The sequence below is a fragment of the Engystomops pustulosus genome, chromosome 1, assembly GCF_040894005.1.
Source record: "Engystomops pustulosus chromosome 1, aEngPut4.maternal, whole genome shotgun sequence".
Lineage (NCBI taxonomy): Eukaryota > Metazoa > Chordata > Amphibia > Anura > Leptodactylidae > Engystomops > Engystomops pustulosus.
The window spans coordinates 141,750,316-141,774,757 of record NC_092411.1 but is presented as its reverse complement, the minus strand read 5'-3'; the positions used below and the strand labels follow the sequence as shown (position 1 = coordinate 141,774,757).

Genomic DNA, 24,442 nt, shown 5'->3' with positions numbered 1-24,442 from the left:
ATGAATAGGAAGTCTTTTAAATGGAAAACCACTTTAATTTCAGCGCCTTACCTTGCTATTTTGAATGCATCTCACAGCATAGGTAAGTTCTTTGAATATGCAACCTTCTAGTCTTGCTTGTCCTTGAGAGCATATAAAGATCCCACCCTTTCCATCCCTGAAAACGCATTTCCATACAAGACATCCTTGTATTGAGTTGGCAACTGATTGCAGCTCCTTGTCCCTTTGCAGCTCCTGTTGCAAACTTTTTAAAGCCATGTCACTCTGTAAAGCGAGAAGTCCATTAGTCTGTGGCCTGCAGTGTATAGACTTGGCTAGCATGTGACTCAGTCCATGAGAATGATATGACAGTTTGTACACTGACTGGTCATCGTCTTCATTTTCACTGACGGTGCTTATTTCACTATCACTATAATCTGTATCCAGAGTCATGGCCTCCCCATCCTTACCCATGTAAAAGTTTCCATTCAGCTCATTCTCCTTGTCATTTGTGTTCTCCTCCAATACTTGACATTTTGACTGCAGATGTGCATGGCTTCGGTCTCCATTTACAAGGATATCACAGGTCTTGATATTTGCACCAGGAGACCCAGTAGCGGAGTAATCAGAATTGTTAGGAGACTCATAAGCAGTGTGCAGCCCAGTCCTGGACTTGGCAGAGGCTGAGAGATGCTTACAAGCCCAGTTTTTGTCAGAGGTTGGTGACCCCTCTACGGTCAATGAGGCATTTTCACTGTTCACAAATTCACAGCTCTCAAGAACACTGAGAGCCACATTATGGAAATGTATGCTGGACTGGTTAAAAGTGCAAAATTTTATCTGGCACGCTCCAGGCGCATGGATCTGTAGTTGCCCATTCTCAAAGTTGCAGTTGTCAAACTGGACATAACCAATGGACGTCTAGCAAATAGAAAAAGCAAAACAAAAAAGTGTTGATTCTATTTTATGATGTACATTATTTTAAGAGATTTACTTTTGTAAATATAAGCATTGGTACTCTTTTGATGAAATTGTATGAATACCAAGCAATGAAAAAAACATTTAATTCCATGAAAATGTAGACCAATCCAGTGTTTTAGGAGATGAACACATTAAGATTCAGTAAAACTTTTAACTTAAAGGGGTATTCCCATCTGGGCATTTACATTTAATTAAATTCATTTGCCTTATGTAAACATTTCTTCAATTGGATGTTAATTAAAAAAATGTTCCTGTGTGAAGATAATTTCTCATAAATGTAGTCATGTTGTCCCTTAGAAACCAGATAGCTTCCTCGGATACGACCATGTCCACTCTGGCAGCGATGGCCAGACTTGTGCTATAGAGTCCTGCCGGACCACCAGGATTCAGCAATCATTACCACAGGGTGGGTGTACGACATGTAGTAACTCCAAGACATTTTGTTTACAATAACCTTTTGTTTCTTTGTGCACTCACTCCAGCAGAGGTGGCCGTATCCGAGGAAGTTATCTCGTTTCTAAGGGACAACATGGCCACATTTATGAGAAATTATCTTCACACAGGAACATTTTTTTTAATAACATCTAATTGAAGAAATGTTTACATATGGCAGATTAATGAAACTGAATGTGACTGCCCAGACGAGAATACCCCTTAAGGATTGAAATCCTTGCTCACTCTATACTCACCAGTCTGGAATTCAATACTAATACCTAGTATAGTAGTCAATTCCTGATACCAAAAAGATGCTTTAAAAAAAGCCCCACAAATATATAAAAAGTAATTTTATTTATGAATGTAAAATGGTTATTGCACATACAATAACTACTTCCCTTCTGCTGGCACGATGTTATAGTGTTCTTTTATAGCCAGAGGAGCCTCTCAGAGTAGACGCGATGAACTGCACATAGCTTTAAAAAGAATAACACATGAAATTGGTGCCAGCTCTAAATGCAGATTTGTGTCTGCTGTATAAAACAGTAGACACCTGGGGGATCTTCTGAAAGAGGTGGTCTGAGAGCATACACTATATACGCTCTGAGGTACAATAGTACGGCAGCGATACTGCCACTGTGTTAATGATTTAATGTTTTAGGCTCTATGCAGACAATCAAATCTGGGCCAATGATACGGCCGCTTACTTTGTGGCTGCATCTCAGCCCCCATAGACGTCTATGGCACGAGGTCACGGTACAGTGACCGAGCCGGGCAACGGCACAGAAAAATAAAGGACATGCTCACCTGAGCCATAGCATATGTTCGTGTATGAAGTCTTACTTAACAAAAGAAATATAATTCTCACCTTATACATTACTGGTGTGAACCAGGCAGGCATAAAAACCAAGTTGCATAGTCTAGAAGTTGGGCACTGTTGGTCAAAACAGACAAGTAAAGCCACATCTCCTAGTTTTCCTTGCCCCATGATCTCTACGGGGACTTTTAAAATAATCTCATTTTGCTCTTCATATACACCCGGCTGGAGCATAATACGGTCATAAATGTTAGCTGAAGCTACAGCAGTCCTCAGGTTCTCAAACTCACATCCATAACCAACATAGAGAACCCTTCTATCCTTCTTTCTCCTAAATAGATACAAACAATTGGATGACTCCAGGTCTTGAGCATTCTTTGTCCAGGTTCTGGAGGCTACATAGTGCTGTTTGAAAGCTTCTCTCCAGGACTTTGGTTCTACTTCAGGCTGGATGGGCCAGTTGGGGTGCCTGCATTCTGCACACCCCAAGCATAGCTGCCGCCATCTTGTGTTGTCTAGACTGATTATAAGATCATACCATGACCTGCAGACCAAGCCACAACGCCCAAGGTCACGTAAAGGCAAATATGCTAAAATCAAACGCCAAAGTTCAAGGGGTAGTCCTCCAATCTCCATAATAACCTGCAAAGTAGGAAACAATATGACAGGTAAATGCATCTTAGTATCACAGGTTTACAAGGTAAAAGCATCTTTTGGCTGCCAGAATACTATACCCAAGGGTTTTTAGCAGAAGTATTCTGGTGAACAGCTTGCATGAAAAGATCTTAAAAGTAGCCTATTAGAAGTTTTAAAGGTGTTTTCCCACAAAAGAAAATTTGCACATCTCAATCCCCTAGTGATTTTTACAGAATAAAGATCATTTTAATCCCTTACTTGACAATTTTACTCAGTTGTATTGCTGTTTTAGCTCCTATCACTCACTAGGCTGCTCAGTGCAAAATTAACACACACATAGAGAGAGAGATCAGAGATGATGATATGCATGAGATGCCTATTACACAGAGGCATGACAGACAGAGGCTGACAGACTTTGACATTGCCAGCTCTGCTACATCTCACAGATATGTGCCTGCCTACCCCCGGATCACTTATCTCCTTGTAGTTTGCAGCTTCTCTCTGTTCACAATGGGGCAGATTTATCAAGCTGTCTGAAAGTCAGAATATTCCTTGTTGCCCATGGCAACCAATTTTCACCAGTGCTCATGAATATTTTAAAGGGGAGCTGTGATTGGTTGCCAGGGGTAACTGAGAATATTCTGACTTTCAGACAGCTTGATAAATCTACCCCATTGTGTTTCCTGTCAGAGTTAGTGTCTGTACAGCAGGATGCGTGGCTACAGGCACAGATCAGAAAGACACAGAAATCCAAGATGGCGGCCGCCTGACCCCAAGTTTGAAGTTACAGGGCCGTGTCTAGGGGCAACTGAAATTGTGTTCACCAGGACTGACAGGTTGGAATTATATCCGTGAAATGCTGTATTTTTTGTTAATAACAGTCTTTGTCTTTGTGGGAATACCCCTTTAAGCATGCCAAACTGCAGCTCAGGTTAGGTAAAAGCAGAGCTGAGAACAATGCATTTATATTCTAGTATTGTAGCTGGACATGGAGTGCCTTTGTCTGCTGTAAGATCTCTGCACTGAGCTGCTCTACAGCTCCTCACCTTTGACCAAGTTCAAAGTGTTAAAATCATAGGGGACATTTGGATGACACTTGTACAGGCAGTGTTACTAGTTACTAAGTCCCATGCGTATAAATTCACATAGACGTTTCTCTGTACTTACGGGACGAGGAAGACACTGAGCAGCAGTACTACTGGCATGTCTCCTCATGTATAGGCACTGGAGGGAAGTGCCTTTGGCGTTACTAAGGAGGCTATATGCCACAGGGGGCTGGCTGGCTATATATGCCACAGGGGGCGGGCTGGCTGGCTATATATGCCACAGGGGGCGGGGTGGCTGGCTATATATGCCACAGGGGGCGGGCTGGCTGGCTATATATGCCACAGGGGGCGGGCTGGCTGGCTATATATGCCACAGGGGGCGGGCTGGCTGGCTATATATGCCACAGGGGGCGGGCTGGCTGGCTATATATGCCACAGGGGGCGGGCTGGCTGGCTATATATGCCACAGGGGGCGGGCTGGCTGGCTATATATGCCACAGGGGGCGGGCTGGCTGGCTATATATGCCACAGGGGGCGGGCTGGCTGGCTATATATGCCACAGGGGGCGGGCTGGCTGGCTATATATGCCACAGGGGGCGGGCTGGCTGGCTATATATGCCACAGGGGGCGGGCTGGCTGGCTATATATGCCACAGGGGGCGGGCTGGCTGGCTATATATGCCACAGGGGGCGGGCTGGCTGGCTATATATGCCACAGGGGGCGGGCTGGCTGGCTATATATGCCACAGGGGGCGGGCTGGCTGGCTATATATGCCACAGGGGGCGGGCTGGCTGGCTATATATGCCACAGGGGGCGGGCTGGCTGGCTATATATGCCACAGGGGGCGGGCTGGCTGGCTATATATGCCACAGGGGGCGGGCTGGCTGGCTATATATGCCACAGGGGGCGGGCTGGCTGGCTATATATGCCACAGGGGGCGGGCTGGCTGGCTATATATGCCACAGGGGGCGGGCTGGCTGGCTATATATGCCACAGGGGGCGGGCTGGCTGGCTATATATGCCACAGGGGGCGGGCTGGCTGGCTATATATGCCACAGGGGGCGGGCTGGCTGGCTATATATGCCACAGGGGGCGGGCTGGCTGGCTATATATGCCACAGGGGGCGGGCTGGCTGGCTATATATGCCACAGGGGGCGGGCTGGCTGGCTATATATGCCACAGGGGGCGGGCTGGCTGGCTATATATGCCACAGGGGGCGGGCTGGCTGGCTATATATGCCACAGGGGGCGGGCTGGCTGGCTATATATGCCACAGGGGGCGGGCTGGCTGGCTATATATGCCACAGGGGGCGGGCTGGCTGGCTGTATATGCCACAGGGGGCGGGCTGGCTGGCTGTATATGCCACAGGGGGCGGGCTGGCTGGCTGTATATGCCACAGGGGGCGGGCTGGCTGGCTGTATATGCCACAGGGGGCGGGCTGGCTGGCTGTATATGCCACAGGGGGCGGGCTGGCTGGCTGTATATGCCACAGGGGGCGGGCTGGCTGGCTGTATATGCCACAGGGGGCGGGCTGGCTGGCTGTATATGCCACAGGGGGCGGGCTGGCTGGCTGTATATGCCACAGGGGGCGGGCTGGCTGGCTGTATATGCCACAGGGGGCGGGCTGGCTGGCTGTATATGCCACAGGGGGCGGGCTGGCTGGCTGTATATGCCACAGGGGGCGGGCTGGCTGGCTGTATATGCCACAGGGGGCGGGCTGGCTGGCTGTATATGCCACAGGGGGCGGGCTGGCTGGCTGTATATGCCACAGGGGGCGGGCTGGCTGGCTGTATATGCCACAGGGGGCGGGCTGGCTGGCTGTATATGCCACAGGGGGCGGGCTGGCTGGCTATATATGCCACAGGGGGCGGGCTGGCTGGCTATATATGCCACAGGGGGCGGGCTGGCTGGCTATATATGCCACAGGGGGCTGGCTGGCTGGCTATATATGCCACAGGGGGCTGGCTGGCTGGCTATATATGCCACAGGGGGCTGGCTGGCTGGCTATATATGCCACAGGGGGCTGGCTGGCTGGCTATATATGCCACAGGGGGCTGGCTGGCTATATATGCCACAGGGGGCTGGCTGGCTATATATGCCACAGGGGGCGGGCTGGCTATATATGCCACAGGGGGCGGGCTGGCTGGCTGTATATGCCACAGGGGGCGGGCTGGCTGGCTGTATATGCCACAGGGGGCGGGCTGGCTGGCTGTATATGCCACAGGGGGCGGGCTGGCTGGCTGTATATGCCACAGGGGGCGGGCTGGCTGGCTGTATATGCCACAGGGGGCGGGCTGGCTGGCTGTATATGCCACAGGGGGCGGGCTGGCTAGCTATATATGCCACAGGGGGCGGGCTGGCTAGCTATATATGCCACAGGGGGCGGGCTGGCTGGCTATATATGCCACAGGGGGCTGGCTGGCTATATATGCCACAGGGGGCTGGCTGGCTATATATGCCACAGGGGGCTGGCTGGCTATATATGCCACAGGGGGCTGGCTGGCTATATATGCCACAGGGGGCTGGCTATATATATGCCACAGGGGGCTGGCTGGCTATATATGCCACAGGGGGCTGGCTGGCTATATATGCCACAGGGGGCTAGCTGGCTATATATGCCACAGGGGGCTAGCTGGCTATATATGCCACAGGGGGCTGGCTGGCTATATATGCTGGGAGGCTGTGACCAATGCATTTCCCACTGTCAATAGGTTTTCCCAGTTTTTGGTGGTAAAATTAGGGGCTTCGGCTTATACTCGAGTATATATAGTACTTTCTGTATCAATTCCTTGCGATATCCTAGATCTCTGCTTTCTGTCCTTCTATAGAAAGCTTCTATTTTTACTTCCAATGAACAGAAATCTGACCATGGTCACACAGGTGCACGGCTCGTTAATATCATAGAGCATAATCAGAGCTGTGTGTTATAACAAGCTGTGAACCTGTGTGACAATGGTCAGATTTCTGTCCACTGGAAATAAACAATAAAGATTGGCAACAAGCAGAAATCCAGAAAACCATAAACAATTGATGCAGAAAGTATATTGCAAATTTGTGTAACTTTTCATTATTCAAACATTTATTTGCTGAAATGGGAACACCTCTTTAAGCAAGCGAGATAAACTAAAGGAGGATCACATGTATTTCCACATGTTACAACTTTCAGTTCCTACACACTGGAGCATCTCTCAAGTGATACATATAAAATATGTATATACATATATTCAATAAATAAGTATTTATAAAGTACAGCAGAATCCGGACATATAAAATCACTACTAGTAATGTATGCCGTGTAGAGTGAATATAGGGGGTGTATCATAACATCGTCGGCCTGTCATAGAACTGCACTAAAGCCTGCACCGGATTCGGACTAGTGTGCAGGTTCAGGGCCCAAGCGGCAAAATCTGCACCAGGACTTGAGACTAGATCACAAGCGTATAGGCCATGATGTGTCTTCCCCTTAAGGCCACGTGGTATGTTTCCTTGCACTCAAAAATCCATTGCAAATGCATCATGCCAAAACATGTGTGCATTAGAACAAAAGTGTCCGTGTTTTGTATTTCATAATGATTATCATTGACTTCAAAGGGTTATTTTTACCAAGCACATTTGTTTTGTCAAAAAACCCCTGCAGATTGTTAATTATCGCTCAGCAATTCCACCCTCTTTGTCTCTGACCTAAATGCCCATAACCAAGCTAATTGTCACCTGTGAAAAACATCGGTTTCTCTAAGCCGGTCTGCCTCCGCCTAGAATCACGGATTCTACTGAACTATAGTCTGAGGGATCGATAAAAAATATGACTAGAACACACTCTACTACCTAATGGAATGGATTAAAAAAGTATAGCATTTATTTCAGCAGTTCACTATCCATTTTTCAATGTTGGGTGCCCTAGGTCCTAACTTCATCTGTGATGAAGTTCGTAAAGGTTGTGGTTAGAGGGCTGCTGGTAATATAGTGAATAGATATACTAGAAATATTACTAGAAATTCCACACTTCCATCCTCAACTAAAAATACTCCTCAGAAATGCTAAAAGGAGTATTTTTAGTCTGTCAGGCTTTGAACTCTGAAGATAGACGTCTGAGCATCATAGAAAAATGACAAAACTCCCAAAAACTCAACTGAATTATAGTCATAGAATAACTTATTTACCTGTCTTAAAGTTTTCTGTATTTACTTCGACCTTTCATCTTGGCTTCTTCGTTACTAACGTGTTTTCTAAGTGACAGAAAAAAATGGCAATTTAGGCACCAGAAAACTATTAATCCAAAATAATGAATACAGCACAAATGCAGTGAGATAATGCATTCTTCTACTTTCCGGTATGATGATTGGTGCTGCTGTACTGTAGGGAAGCAGGAGCTCTGCTATGATTTTTGGTGTACAGTTCTCAGCACAATGTTAAGTTTGTAAAATGCAGACACAGTACTGTCCGGGATTCATGGTCCAAGCACGACAGTGTGTCTCTAGACAGAAAAAGCTGCAATTTGATTATTTAGGCCAAGCATTTCAGCTATACTACTGCAAAGCTGCACACATGAGCTATGGATGGCACCTTACATAAATACAATGACCCTGTTAATTTCTATGGGAGTGTTATGTTCTGGTCCATCAGAGATGAATCTTTCATCTAGGATTTGATATCGGTTTCTAGCTGTAGAATAAAACAATATCATTCTACTTAAAAGTGCTCTCTATAGAACAGGAATTGTCAGCCTATTATGACAAAGAATACAAGTCATGTACTCCTCTAGTATGTGCAGTGTACCATGATTATCGCAAAGCTCGTCAAAAGGTCACACTTTAAAATATATGATAAAACAATATATAATGGTATTCTCCATAGCTGATAATGTCATAATAAACATACGGACTGTATTTTTTATGGATGAAATATAAAGTGATAAACTCACAATAAACAAATCAACACTTAAAGGGTTTATATGATCCCTGAAGCCAAAAATAAAACTGGTGTGTTATAAGTGCACCCACTACTAGTCTAAATTAAAAAAAAAATCCACCTTAAAGTGTGTGTGTGGAATTACTTATTTTTACACTACAGTACCTTTTTATCCATGCAGGCCAGGACCGAGCAACCAAGATGGCCGTGATGGTCCACATTGGGACCTCGTGTGCAGAATGCACAGCACAGCAGCTATTGGCTGCTTGTGCTGTGCCATTGTCTGGCAGAGCGTCCACGACTGGCACTGTGCACGCTCCACTGGTTCAAACAGGAGGAGGAAGTGTGCAAGTGGCCGATTTCACATCAGAATAACTTCTGATTTCATTTTCTTTAAAAGACCCTAAAATCGGTGATAACATTGAATTCATATAGGGAAGGGGTCAGGAACCTTTTTGTTTGGGAGAGCCAAGAACGCCACATATTTTAAAATGTTATTCCGTAAGAGCCGTACCATATGCACATACCCCCCAGTAGATAGGTAGTCCCAGTGTCACGGGTGCCCCTGCGTTCTACGTCTCGGATTGCAGGCACACCTGTGCCCCTCTCCGTGGCGGCGCCCCTTTGCGATCTCACTCACCTCTCCATATTCCTGCTCCCATCTGGCTGGCCAGAGCGCGCCGCCACACGCAGATTTAAAGGGCCAGCACGCCGCTGATTGGTGCTGCCCACAGTGTTTCCTTCCCAAGTGTTGATCTCCCGTTGTGACCCCAGACTTGTTCCTGATTCTGCTCCTTTGCTGCCAGCCCTGACCTCTTGCTCCTTCCCACGACCTTGCATCATTGCCGCCTGCCTTTAGCATCTGCCTGTTCCTGACCACGAGACTGCCTAGTGATCCTGTACCTCGACCTTGGCTGCCACCGTGGACAAGTCATCGTGACCAGGCAGTACCACGCTGCAGCAAGACCATCCTGCTTTGAGGTGGGCTATGGTGAAGACCAAGTGCCCCTTACATTCCAGGTGGTCCAAGGGGTTCACTACTCCAAATCCTGGCACGTAGCCCCAGCAAATGCCTCCCAGTAGATAGGTAGCCCCAGCACATACCCCCAGTATATAGGTAGCCCCAGCACATACTCCCAGTATATAGGTAGCCACAGCATATGCCCCGAAGTAGATAGGTAGCCACAGCACATGCCCCCAAGTAGATAGGTAGCCACAGCAAAAAAAAAAATTAATATTCACTTTCCAGCGCTCCCTGAAGTCAGCTGCTCATTGCTCCCATGCTCTTCACTTTGACCCAGGCCTAGACAATGGCGGCGGTGGCGCCTGGGTTTTAAAAAGGAGGTATACAGTGGTAACATCACTGCCTGTGTGTCTAAAAGACACAGCAGACATCACTATTTATTACAGATATGTCTGAGAGCCAGATGCAGCCAACAAAAGAGCCACATCTGGCTCCCGAGCCATAGGTTCCCTACCCCTGATATAGGGAGTTACTTTTGTTTATCTAGAACATGCTGGGCAATATCTGCCATCGTACAAGACTTTTAAAGGGGTTATGCCACGAAACAATTGACTGCAAAAAGCTGTCAAAGAGGTTAAAATATTTCAAAAATTTATTTGTAATGGTTACCTGGAATTAACCCCTTAAGGACGCAGGGTTTTTCCGCTCATTTCTCGCTCTCCAACTTCAAAAATCCATAACTTTTTAATTTGTACGTGTACAGACCTGTGTGAGGGCTTATTTTGTGCGGAACAAATTTTACTTTCCCGTAATGTTATTTATTTTAACATGCCGTGTACTGCGAAGCTGAAAAAAAATTCCAAATGTGGAAAAATTGAAAAAAAAACGTCACGTTCTTGTGGGCTCAGCTTTTTCAACTTTGCCTGTGCACTCAAAATAACACGCCTACTTTATTCTTTGGTTCGGTGCGATCGCGTTGATACCAAATTTATATAGGTTTTATTGTGTTTAAATACGTTTTCAAAAATTAAACAAATGTGTACAAAAAAGAAAAAAAAAATTTTGCCATCTTCTGGCGCTAATAACTTTTTCATACTTTGGTGCACGGAGATGTGTGAGGTGTCATTTTTTGCGAAATGAGGCGACGTTTTCATTGCTACCATTTTGAGGACTGTGCGACATTTTGATCATTTTTTATTTCATTTTTTATGTGATGTAAAAAGGTGTAAAAGTCGCATTTCGGACATTTGGGCGCCATTTCCCGCCTCGGAGGTCACCGCCGGCCGTAACCGGTTTTATATTTTGATAGATCGGGCATTTTGGGACGCGGCGATACCTAATATGTTTGTGATTTTTACTGTTTATTATGTTTTATATCAGTTCTAGGGAAAAGGGGGGTGATTTGAATTTTTTATATTTTATAAATTTTTTTTTTTCACTATTTCTTAGACCATCTAGGGTACATTAACCCTAGATGGTCAGATCGCTCCTACCATATACTGCAATACTTATGTATTGCAATATATGGCATTTTTGCAGGTCATTCATTACAATGAGCCACTGGCTCATTGTAACGAATCTCAAAAGAAGACCCGAGGCTACCATGGCAACCAATCGCCGCCGTCTTTTAAACGCCGCCGGCGGTTATTAGCGGTGGGGGTTTTCTGCAAAATGCAAAAACCCCCACCTCTGTATGAAGAGGACTCAGCCCGTGAGCCCTCTTCATACACTCCTTATACCTCTGCGCCGTAGAGCTACGGCGCAGAGCGTTAAGGGGTTGAAGATACCTCTCTATTTGTTATTATGATGCTTGTTCAGCCTCTATTCTGCTCCACACAGAAGCTAGTCAGGGACAGGGGCCCCTTTGCAGGACAGCAGTGTAGCATGGAGGGACAGTGAATGGTGTAGAGTTCAGGAGGAGGACTGCATCAGGAGAGGTCAGAGCTCAGCCTGTTACTTGTGTTATCTCTGCAGCCTCCTGTGTGACCTGACTAATGGTGGAGGGAGGAGAGGGCTGCTACATTGTTATGATCCATGTTAGGGGAGGACTCCTCTGAGCAGAAGATAGTCATGTATGTCTGCAGTTACCTTGTATCTGCTGCTGGAAGCACCTGTGGAGCAGTGGAAATCACCTCATTCACTGGTGTAGACCGCTGAGCTCTCTGCCCCCATGTCTCACTTCCTATTGGCTGCAGTGTGTCAGGTGATCTCTCAGTGTGGAGAGGAGCTGTGAGCCCGTGGAGTGATCTGTAGTGCAGAGCTGCTGGCTGACTCCTTTTGCGCAGACTTGGCCAGATCAGTTGTAGCTCAGGACGGGACATAGCTACCACTAGGGGGCGCCAGCAACCAGGACAAAAGGAGTTATCTCAGTAAGGCTTCAGATTTTGTAATAAGTGTAAATGGTGAAAGTGCTTGTCACAATGCATTGGACCCAATTACAGCCATTTGCTATGGTGACACAACCCCTTTAAGGGGTTTTGTTTTCCTCCAGCACCAAGTTACATTCTGCATGCAAATGTACTGGAGGCATCTTTTATTTCAATAAAACAACAGGTGAACTAGTAACTATCCTGTGAAGATCTGTCACGGCTATAATTCAGTTTTATCTGCTTTTATAACTGAACAAATAAATGGGATTCCTAATGCAAATGTCTACTCAGCCTTAACTGCTAGAAACCTGGAGGCTTATCATTGCTTACAGGAAATCTACCATCAAAATCAAGCATGGATAAACCAGGGACACCAATTTATAGATCCAGGTACTGTGACTGTGGTAATCTCCTTATATTATATTTTCTGGATAAAAATAGTTTTTCAATAGTGGGTGTTGAGCAGCAGTAGCCAGCCTAGTCTATGGTTTGTGTTTTATAGCCTCTAAAATCTGACTTGACGGGCTGTAACACTTTTTCACCCTTCCCCTGTTTCCTCCGCACTGAGATTACAGCAGGAAGTGCTTACTGCACAAGAGCTGAGGAAGCAGGGAGAGTGAGACAGTGTAACAGCCTGTAAAGTCAGATCACAGAGAGGCTACAGTACCCCCTCAGGCTAATTATCATAATCTTAAATGTTGAATTTAGAAGGAGAGAAGATTCCCCTAGTCACGGGCCGGGGTTTATAATACAGGATTTTGATGGTAGATTTCCTCTAATTGTAGCTATAAATTGCTTTCACAAGTGTAGTAACACATTCTCTGCAAACAGTAACTCACTTCTTGTTATGCAGGACCCAATCCAATTGTTGTTCACTGCAGTTCTATCTCATCTAATAACAGCCAAGGGTGTCCACACACACATCATATGTGGTTACTGCTAATTCCAGGCTGCAGCTGTACGAGATGTGTTATTAGAATGAAGGATGCAGCATATAAAATACTGCTATGACCCGGGAATAAGCCATGATTGTCTGCTCTTTCCATAGCCCCCTAATGTAGAAAAACATTTTCCACTATGGATTTGTTGCATACAATGAATTTTGCTGATGGAAATCTCTGTGTCCCTACTACCACCTTTACATTGCAGAAAACATCAAAACATGTGTAACAGTAATAATATTATGTGGATAATTTACACAGAGCATCCACTAAGCTCCAATGTAAAAGGGTTTTCTAATGTTTGTATTAGAGGCTTTCTTCACACAAAACTGTGGACCCCCCACCCACCCGTGCCACTGCATTTAGGCTAAGCACACATATGGCTTTTTAAAAAAATACATGAGCTTGTTTTGCATTAACAGTAAAACTGTTTTACAGACTGAACAGGAGAAGCTGGAGCAGAGGCCTGCATGACTGGGGCTTGGAGAGCAGCGGATTGGCCAATTTCTAAAAGGCTTATGATGAGAAGAGAGAGGGTAAGATGGGTGAGCTGGGGACCAATCAGGAGATAGTGTGGAAAGGAGAGTGGGGGTGGGGTTAGTCATTCCGCTGAATGTAGGCACAGAAGCAAGTCCCGCCCCCCCTTGGTTTGGATGATTCAAGTGTGAGAGTAGGTTTGTTTATGGAAAAGTGCATGTGATTTTGGGGAAAAAAAAGTTGTATTGGGGGGATAGAGTTTAATTTTAGTTTTGTTATACTGTCAAACAGTCCGTCACGGTGGCTTGAAGTTGGTGGAAAATTGGTGGGGAGGTGGAGTCACAGGGCCTGGCATACCTCCAGATTACTGGAAAACCGTTTTAACAGGCATGCGCGTGGTGGGGAGGACTCAGACAGAGTACTCATGGATATGGCGGAAGGTGACAAGCCACTTAACGTGGCGGATAGTGCTACTGAGCCGTGGGGCGGCTGGTTGGTAAGGGAAGTCACATTTCAATTATGGATAGTTGATGCGCATCAACATATTTGTAATAATTGTACTGTTGGTTATTAAATCTTGGCTGCTGTGGCCAATAATTTTCCAAAAGAAGTGTTGTGGTGCATTATTTTACAAGGTACTTTGGGGGGCCACAGTTGTATGTGGTATGGAAAGCGACAGAATCGACAAATACCCAGTCATGTAAAACAGCATGGTCATTGACAGCAAGCAAGGGAAAATACAGTTTTAAAGAGAACCTTTCACCACATTTTCACATATACAGCTAGTAACAGGTTCCCATACAGCAGAATATCATAGCCCTGTCAATCAGGAACAAGGAGCAGGGAAATGCATGTCAATTTTAACCCCTTATTACTGATGCTTGTTTTCAGTTTAATGACCAGAATCTATTTCTAGAATCTGACATGTGTCAGACATATCCAGGTGATCTTGAGATTGTTTTCTCGTGACACATTGTACTCCATGTTATAAAGTTATAACGTTCAGAAAAATTCTCCATTTTCAAAGTTAGAAATGTTCTGCTTTCCAGGCAGATAGTTAGACTACCCAAAAAGCTTGATAACTAACATTTCTGGAATGTTTTTTATGTGTCCACTCAGAACTTTAGGTTCTTCACATTTCGAGGGACAACTCAGCTTTTAAGTGACTTTTAGAGGTCTAAATAATGGTAAAACCCCATAAATTACCCCACTATAGAAACTACACACCGCTACGTATGTAAAACAACTTCTATTAAGTCTATTGACCGTCAAGTTTTTCACAGGGGTTAAAACAAAATAGAAATGATTTAGAAACGATAGAAAATACATAAATTTAGGCCAAAAATTACATTTTCACAATGAATTAAATGATAAAATGCTCTGCAAATGTAGTGGTAAACTGCTGTATGGGGGCTTGCGCCTCTGCCCCCCCCCCCCGCCCCAGTATATAGGCTTGCGCCTCTGCTCCCCCCCCCAAGTATATATGTTGCAGCCTCTGCTCTCCCCTCCCCCCAAGTATATAGGTTGCAGCCTCTGCTCTCCCCCCCCCCCCCCAGGTATATAGGCTGCAGCCTCTGCTACCCACCCCCCAGGTATATAGGCTGCAGCCTCTGCTCCCCCCCCCCCAGGTACATAGGCTGCAGCCTCTGCTCCCCCCCCCCCAAGTATATAGGCTGCAGCCTCTAAAGCCCCCCCTCCCCCCGAGGATATAGGCTGCAGCCTCTCCCCCCCCCAGTATATAGGCTGCAGCCTCTAGCCCCCCCCCCCTCCAGGGTATATAGGCTGCAGCCTCTGCCCCCCCCCTGGTATATAGGCTGCAGCCTCTGCCCCCCCCCCCAGTATACAGGCTTCAGCCCTGTCCATCCCGTATATAGCCTGCAGCCCTGTCCACCCCGTATATAGCACGCAGCTCTGCCCACCCAGTATATAGCACGCAGCCATAACCAGCTTATGTGTATGAGTGAGCCAGCTCAGGTTGATTAGTCCTATCCGGACCGTTCAGAAAGCTCCTTGGAATGTGTTTATCCACGGCAGGCCGAGGCAATCCAGCTTTCCCAAGGTCCTGAATGTTTTAATAGTTTTTTCAGCAAAACCACTCAGCTCAAGGATTAAACAAATTATGTGCCTGCATCAGTGTAGGTACAGCATTCTCAAGGTATGCTTGGTTCATAATCCATGAAATCAAATGGTAGATTTCCTCTAAAGAGAACCTGTCACCACATTTGCACATATACAGCCAGTGACAGATTCCTATAGAGCCCTATTAACTGACATCCTCCTTTTAGATAAAAATTGTTTTGCTTACATCCACATAAATCACCTTTTATCTTATCTTACTTGGCATCAGGGGGGGGGGGGTATCCTGCTTGACCAGCCCCTCTCCCCAGCTAATCCTCCGCATGCCTTATGCCTCCTTACTGGTCACATCAGTGACATCATCTCAGGTAGTTTAGCCTCTTAATAATAGCAAACTGTATCCCATGCATGTATCTGACCACATGAAGTCACAGCAGCCTCCATGGAGTTCTACTCCTCTCTATCCTCCATGGAGGCTGCTGTCATTTCATGTAATCGCATACATGGTGTATAGTTTGCTATTCATAGAATGCTGATGTCACTGGTCATGGAGCATTTTGGGCAAGGGGCTTACTAGTAGCAGTAAACACCTTAGAGGCTACAAGCACATGAATATTTGCTCTTTGGGGTTGGAACATGGGAATAGCACTCGTCACCCTTCTCCATTCAGTCCGAAATACGGTCAAATGGATGACCATATTTTCCATTTAAAACAATGGGGCTGTGTGCTAGCCGTGAAAAAAACGTTACGTTGTGGCTAGCATACTGGCAGAAAATACGGTTGTGTGCATGTAGCCTAAGAGTCTCAATATATTCCTAAAACAAAAGGACAACCCTGTATGCCAGAATTTTTACTTCAAAAAACATGCTAAACAAGTTGAAAAAAAATGATAAAACACAGGTTTACAGCCACCTGTTATGCCAAACACATTTCCTTGCATGCTCTTTCCTAAGGGTGGGGGTGGCACCCGCTCACATGAGTGACCATTTATTAGGATGGACAGGACAGAGAAGTTAAATGATGCTTGCCAGATGTTGGGTAAATGATATTCACCTGAAGATCACTAGGTGACCACCTGCTGTCCATGCATTAATTTAACCAATGGAGTACAGAATAAGGTTTACTCATCCAATTAGGAAGAAGTATGAACGTGCAATGTTGTAAATGTTGATTCATGCATATAAGGTGAATGGGCCCCTTCCCCATTATGAGCATTCTCTTGAAGGTGTTTTGAATGTGCAAATGCTCCTGGTCAACTGTGAAAAAACCTTATCTTCCTAAAGACTACGTCTCTGTTATTCTACAACAATTTGCGACTTGTCAGACTACTTCAAAAGTGGGTTGGAAAGTTTAATTTATTAATTATGATCTTTTCATGAGTGGCTAAAATTACCCCTTTCTTTGCTGTAGGGAGGAGGAGTAGAAAGTGGAGTAAAAGTGTTTTTCATGCTTATGACTCACTCTACCACCTCCCCTCCACTTGGACCACTATTGAGCTATATGAGCTTCACTTTATCCTTTCTTGGCAATTTAGTTTTTTAAAAACTATTCAGAAAAGATTTGAGAGACCAAAGAAGAAGAAAAGAACCAGACAAGTTAGGAAGAAGGCATTTTCCATGGATTGACTTATATAAGAAAGTTAATTATAGTCACTTAAAATGTTGGTTTCTGAAAAGTCTGCAAAAAGAGAATACGCTTGGCCTCTTCTTTATGTGTCGCACTGTTTGACTATTACCATGATCTCAGGAGGACTGTGTGGAAAAGTCTTTAGTTAAATCTGATAATGAGACTTGTTTACAAGTGAGGGTCTGCTGGGACCTCACGCTCCCTTGATATATCTTTCATTCTACATTAAAGGTAACGGCATATTTTTATGACTGAGGATGAATAGTAAGAATCATTCTCTTTATGTATACTCAGAATAGGACTACACTATGAGAGTTACATTCACATCTCTATATGTAAACATATTTGGGCTTGTGTGCTAAGAAAACACAATGCTTATGCCATATTGATCACCATGTAACCGAAAGAACCACAAATTATACCCATCAGTTGTAAGACAGGACTGTTATGCACTGGCGTACTCTTTCTCTATAGCAGAACACATGAAATGTTCATATACACAGTATATATTTATCTTAACATAGTGACCAATTGAGGGGAGACCAGGGAGGTGGGAGCACCCGTCGCCCCAGGGGAGACCAGGGAGGTGGGAGCACCCGTCGCCCCAGGGGAGACCAGGGAGGTGGGAGCACCCGTCGCCCCAGGGGAGACCAGGGAGGTGGGAGCACCCGTCGCCCCAGGGGAGACCAGGGAGGTGGGAGCACCCGTCGCCCCAGGGGAGACCAGGGAGGTGGGAGCACCCGTCGCCCCAGCGGAGACCAGGGAGGTGGGAGCACCCGTCGCCCCAGCGGAGACCAGGGAGGTGGGAGCACCCGTCGCCCCAGCGGAGACCAGGGAGGTGGGAGCACCCGTCGCCCCAGCGGAGACCAGGGAGGTGGGAGCACCCGTCGCCCCAGCGGAGACCAGGGAGGTGGGAGCACCCGTAGCCCAGTTACGGACAGCATAGTATAGTACACTAAACCACCAGTGCATAAGGACCTGCTGGTATTTTATTGTCTCCAAAACACCTGACAGGTTCCCCATAACATATAACTTAGAAATTCTCTTTAGGCGATTGCCTATATATATATAACTACCATGTCCAAATTTACCAGAAACAAGGACTACTACTGTGATAACACGGGTAAAAAAATTATGGAAGGTCCATGTGACTGAGGTGAAGGTGTAAACATTAATTGCGGGGTGATGGAAACAGCAGAATATTGGTACATTCACAGGCACATGCTGACTGGGATGTAATAAACAGTGCAATAATAATATTAGAGGAGACGAGTGTACTGTACCGCATAGCCGCCCGCCTAGCACTAGTTCTGCCTGTGGTACCTGAGCCTCCAGCATCACAACGAAACAGTGCTCCCTCCCGCCTGCAGCACAGCTGGAGCACACGCTGCCTCGTACGAGGCGCCAGTAAAGTTCCCCACAGACGCCGAGCCCTCCACACTGCAGCGCAGCCTCCAGCCGCTAGAACCATAGAGTAGGTAGGGCTGGATGAGCTCTCACTACAGGAGCCCCTCCTGTTGTTTCCAATGAGCACCATAGAGACTTGCGAGAGAGCGAAGGAAAGCGTCATGAAGATGAAAGGAGGGAGCACTGTGCATGGAACTCCATCATGTGGTGGTCACACAGAATTCACCAGCCTCAGGCTTACATTATCCGGTCTATTCCAGCAACTGGAGTCTCAAGTACAAATTGCTGAAATACATGTAGCACTTTTTACCACACATTTTGATGCATTAATAAAATCATAATCATTTTATAGGTTTATCATGAGGGCTAGTTTATGAATAATGTTATACATGTGGAATCTAAAGGTGGCGCCTCAGATTTGCCCATTGATTCGATGGTATTAAGCAATCTGGTTGGGGCAGTGTGGGACACGTTCAGTATCGATATGCCCGATCTTCCAGGGCAGGCTGCTGTGCTGGGAAGGAGGGTGCACTGCAGGGGAGATGTGCGGCTGCCAGTGTCTTGTAGACAACTTCCTGAGGAGTCTCTACCTGGTGGTGACCAGCCAGGAGGATATGAGCTGCAGATATGCTGTGCTGGAGGAGTCTCTGCCTGGTGGTGACCGGCCAGGAGAATGTGACCTGCAGTTTTGCTTTCTGCAGGAATGGGTGAGACCTAGGCAGGACACACGTTATTGGAGGAGAGTCTGCTCCATGATAATTAGTTTGTATCAGAGTGTGTTCACACCTTCAGTTTAGTGATGGGCAGTCTGGATCTTCTAAGTGAGCTGAATTTTTAGGCTCCCTTCACTTAGAGCTGGCCCTGAACGGCTCCTTAGGGAGGGAGCCTCATAGGGAGCCTCAGTCCACCCAGTCTATACCACTTTAAGGGTGCGACCAAACGTTCAGTTTTTCAGATGTTTTTTAATGCCTAAAGCAGGAGTGGAGTAAAAGTAGGAGTAGGAGCAGCACCTTTCAATTATTTGTCTTATAACCAATTATCATCCACTACCGCTCCTGCTTTTGGCTCCAAAAACTGCACCCACAGGGCTCGTTCACATATTGCGCTTTGGTTGCGTTTTCATTGTGTTTAAAACACATGCGTTCAAACCATCCCCTGGCAGCGCCAGCTGTGCTGCTGGAAACTGAGGTGTCCCCGGGCATATGGCTGTGGACGATGGTGCCGGGCTGTCTTGGGGGAGAAGGCCGTGCCTGTGGCAGCACCTCTGAGGGAAAAGACACTACTGGCCGAAGGGCTGCGGGCAAAGGTGCAGGTCCTGGAGGCTGTCCTGTCGGCGGTGGGTATTCAGTCCGTTGTGTGGCTGTTGAGGTAGAAGCAGGCTGTGAGGGTGTCAGTGTGGGAGTTGCGACAGCCATCTTGAATTCGGCTGCAGGGGGTTATCGTGAGAACTACTCAATTTCAAGGTGGGACCATCACCAGAGCAGCCTCCTATCCCTTCTTCTTTCTCACCCCCATCACAGATGTTCCAATCCCGGCAGTGAGTTGGTGGACGGGCAAAGAGCCGGACCGAAGCAGGAGCACAAGGTGAACACATCCTCACTTCTGCATAGCCAGGCCACACCCCCACAAAGAATGTAATTATAATCTTCCTCTGTGCTACAGTCATTGCTGTTCTCTAATGATGAACATCATGTTTTTTTGTAAAATAAAGGGTTTATGTTGGTGTACTTTAGTAATTTTCTAAAACAATGTTCTTGTGGCATGGTGTACCCCCTTACTAAAAATCCATCATTTATCAATGAAGATTACAATATTGCTGAAAAAAATCAAGTGATCCTTGTTCTCTAATTTTGACCTCCAGTGTATTTAATGACCCCATTTGTGTAACCCTTCCCCATCTTTGTTTCTTTTTTACATTCAAATTTAAAACAAAACATATACTCAGAATATGCTATATATGATATTAAAGTATATTCTATTAAATTCCCTATTTTGTTGTAAAAAACAGTACTGAATCAATCCTGCCCCTAATCTGTCCCTGTATCTCTTCAATCCCTGACTAGGCCCTCAGCTACAGGACTACTCCTAAAGGTATAATATCCTGTACCTTGTACGTAACCTTATATCCTGACACTCTACCTAGCGCTATCCCCATCTTCAGTGGAGTCTTTTTGGGACTTTAAACTTCATCTTCAATCCCCAGTGCTGAGGTTTTGAAATTTTCTAAGAGGGAAGGATTTTAGCTGTGAGTAACTATATTTAAAGCAAAAACAGACCCTATAAATAAATACCTTATAAACATCTGGTTTGCCTATGACACTTGTAGGCCTACATTACTTCATAACCAAAAGTGGTGGCATGCAGGTAAAAGGTGAACCGTTCTGCCTCCTATAGATTGGTATAAAACTATAAATAATAATAATAATCTTAATTTATATAGCGCTATCCAATTTCGTAGCGCTTTACAAATTAGAGCTTACAGACTACGAGGATGAGGGGGTTGACACAAGAGCTTTTATGATGGTACAGCCATTCTTCATAAGGGAACAATATAAAATAATTTAATAAATAAAAATTCTGCTGCTTGAACCAGCCATCAGCCGCCATCTTATTTACAGGGTCCACGGTGAAAATGACTGCAGAAAAGCCTGGAACTTGGTATAAACTATAGAAAGGTGCCTCCTCCACCCATCCAATGTTGATATATCAAGGTATTTTATTTTTTTAAGTTGTCTGCATAAAATTACATAATGATTTTCCTCTGTCTAGAACACATTTCTTCCACATCGGTAATTGCTGCCGAGCTCCAATATGCTACAGTGATCATGAAAGGATTTGATCTTATGTTATAGGTAACCTTTTCTTATAAAATCAGTTGGACAGTTATTGAGTTATTTAATTCAAACTGTAGCACAGTACATTATTGTATTGACGTTAGTTAATGTATTATAAATAGAACAGTGCTACACACATAACTACAGATATACACATGTGGATTTTTAAGGGATACTGACGACGAGATAAAATTCAAATGGATTGTGCAGGCAGTGATGCTAGAAACCTAATTATGTATCACCCGAGTTGAAAAGCTAAGAAACCTATACAGTTCTTGTAGTCATAATAACGTTTCACTACATTGCTACAAAGCTTCTGTTTTGAGTCTTGCATATTCATTGTTCTCTGCAATGCCCTGCCTCCCTGTTTGTGATTAACAGGTCTCACCATGCTGCTGGTATAGAACTAGTACTTGGGGACGATCTGCCTATATAAAACTACAGACCTATACAGATTCCGTTACTTTCACCTGCTGTATGAAATACTACATACTTAATGCCTTGCTGGAACTCTGAGAGACGGACAGACAGGAGTTATGTGTAGCACAGCTCTGCTGCATCTTTAACCCCTTTAGGATGCAGCCAGTTTGTACGTTAAAGGACATCTGTAAGTTCAATGAAAACTGTCCCTAGCTGTCTTCATGGCTGCAGCGCAACATACCCATAAGCTCTACCACACTGTGGCACTTAGTGGTCCGATTGCTGGGCATATCCCACGCTAGATAGCGGAGGTGACTGTAGCGTCACCATGCTTGATGCTGCAATCACCACCCCCTGGACGGCCCACTCATGAATAAGCCAGACCACTGTAAGATATGGCCAGTAATCAGACCGCTAAGTAACAGCTTATCTTTATGTTGCGCTGCAGCTATGGTTTTAAACTAACAGGTGTCCCTTAAGGCTCAGCCTCTTTTTGTAATCTGACATGTCACTTTATATGGTTTGAACACTTTAACTTAAAAATATTATTTTAAGACTATTTTTCATGACACATTGTACTTCATGTTAAATATAAATTATGGTTGATGTGTTTTGCGTTTATTTCTATATATATAAAAAAATCTAATTTGCTAAATTTAAGGAATTCGTCTTTTTCAAAATCATTTGCTTTTGTGACCAATAGTTTTACCATGCAAATGAGTTACTTAAAACATTTTCCATATCTGAACTTTTTTTTTTATAATTATTAAATGTGCTTTTTTTCTAATACATTAGACAGCTTACAAATAAAACTGAGATTTACCTTTTTTCAAAGGTACACGCTTCAAACTATTTTTTAACCCTTTGAGTGCTACATACTAATTAAATCAAAATGAAGCTGAAATTTTGAATAATCTGAATTTGTCAGTAATACATTCATTTAGCCCTAAAATTTACACATTCCCAAAAGATAAAAGGAGAAAACATATCTTAAAATGTTTTTGCAATTTCTTCCGAGCACGGGAACACTTCACATGTGGATGTTACTTGTTGTATGGGTGCAAAGTAGAGCACAGAAGGGAAGGAAGGCAGCAGCCAGTTTTGACATATAGAATGGAGCGTTATTTCTGTTAGTGGATTCATATGAGGGCAGTTGTTTTTTTTTCAGGATGAGATGCATTTTCCAGTGGACCATTTTGGGGTGGATATGCCCTTTTGTTGAAAATGTATTAACTTTTTGGGAGTGGGGGAAAGCAAAGCATTGATTCTGTAATAGTTTTTTCACTTTTTTTTGGCAAATAGCCTAATAAACAAGTTTTATTTTTATTCTAAGGGCATTACAGATGCAGTGATACTATATGTGTGGGGTTTGTGTTATGATTTTGACTATTTTTCACATTGTACGTTTATTTTTTTTTTTTAAACTTTTTTTTATTAATTTCATAATGGGGCATAAACAAGCAATCATCTAATTGCTTGTTCAAGATAATACCCTCCAATACTGAATGATGTACACGCATATGCTGACACTGTGATTGCAAGATCCTGTCACAGGATTGGCACTCAGCAATTTCCTTCGGCTTTGTTGCGATGAATGGAGCAGAATGGTCATGTGTGGCCATCTACTCCATAACTCTCATGGAGCAATGAGAAGGGTTCTACAGAGGTACGTGGGACCCCATCGAACCCCTCAAGTTTTTGAGACATGAAGAGACACTGATCAGATTTAGAAAAAAAAACAAAAAACGGGTTGAGCCTAAACGTGCAAACTGGCTGCGTTAATATAATTAGGAGACAAATGAATATCTATTTAAGACTTACCGTATATACTCGTGTATAAGCCGAGTTTTTCAGCACAAAAAATGTGCTGAAAAACGTCCCCTCGGCTTATACACGAGTCAATACTGACTAAAATTGACTAAAAAAATAATAAACTTATATACTCACCCTCCGGTGGCCCTATGCGCAGTGCTGCTCCCCCGATGTCATCGCGGCTCCTCTTCTGGCTTCCCGGCTGCTGTTCTTCTTCCTTCAGCGTGCTGGGCGCCGCCATGCTCTTCTCGCAGGCGGCGCCTAGTATGACGTCAGCAGCGGCGCGTCATACTAGGCGCCGCCCGCGAGAAGAACAAGACGGCGCCCAGCAAGCTGAAGCAAGAATAGGAGCCGCGATGACATCGGGGGAGCAGCGCTGCGCATCGGGACGCACGGTGAGTATATAACTTTATTTTTTTTATTCTGCTGGGGGCACGGCTGGGCTGTATACTACTGGGGGCACGGCTGGGCTGTATACTGCTGGGGGCACGGCTGGGCTGTATACTGCTGGGGGCACGGCTGGGCTGTATACTACTGGGGGCACGGCTGGGCTGTATACTACTGGGGGCACGGCTGGGCTGTATACTACTGGGGGCACGGCTGGGCTGTATACTACTGGGGGCACGGCTGGGCTGTATACTACTGGGGGCACGGCTGGGCTGTATACTACTGGGGGCACGGCTGGGCTGTATACTACTGGGGGCACGGCTGGG

The 24,442-nt window shown here is 45.2% G+C and overlaps 1 protein-coding gene across 3 annotated transcripts in view; it reads right to left on the bottom strand.

The window, feature by feature from the left end:
• The window catches only part of FBXO10 (F-box protein 10), an 83,890-nt gene extending 65,020 nt beyond the window's left edge, over window positions 1–18,870 (bottom strand). The window contains exons 1-4 of one of the 3 annotated variants that reach the window (XM_072154931.1): window positions 18,540–18,869; window positions 8,055–8,120; window positions 2,264–2,854; window positions 52–900 (exon numbers count right to left, since the gene is read on the bottom strand). In XM_072154931.1, the coding sequence (XP_072011032.1) occupies window positions 52–900; window positions 2,264–2,848 (1,434 nt within the window). In that variant the 5' untranslated portion in view covers window positions 2,849–2,854; window positions 8,055–8,120; window positions 18,540–18,869. Of the gene's footprint in view, window positions 1–51; window positions 901–2,263; window positions 2,855–8,054; window positions 8,121–18,539 lie in introns of all 3 variants that reach the window. The other 2 variants (XM_072154930.1, XM_072154929.1) reach the window with 2 other exon arrangements.
• Window positions 18,871–24,442: the final 5,572 nt, after the last annotated feature.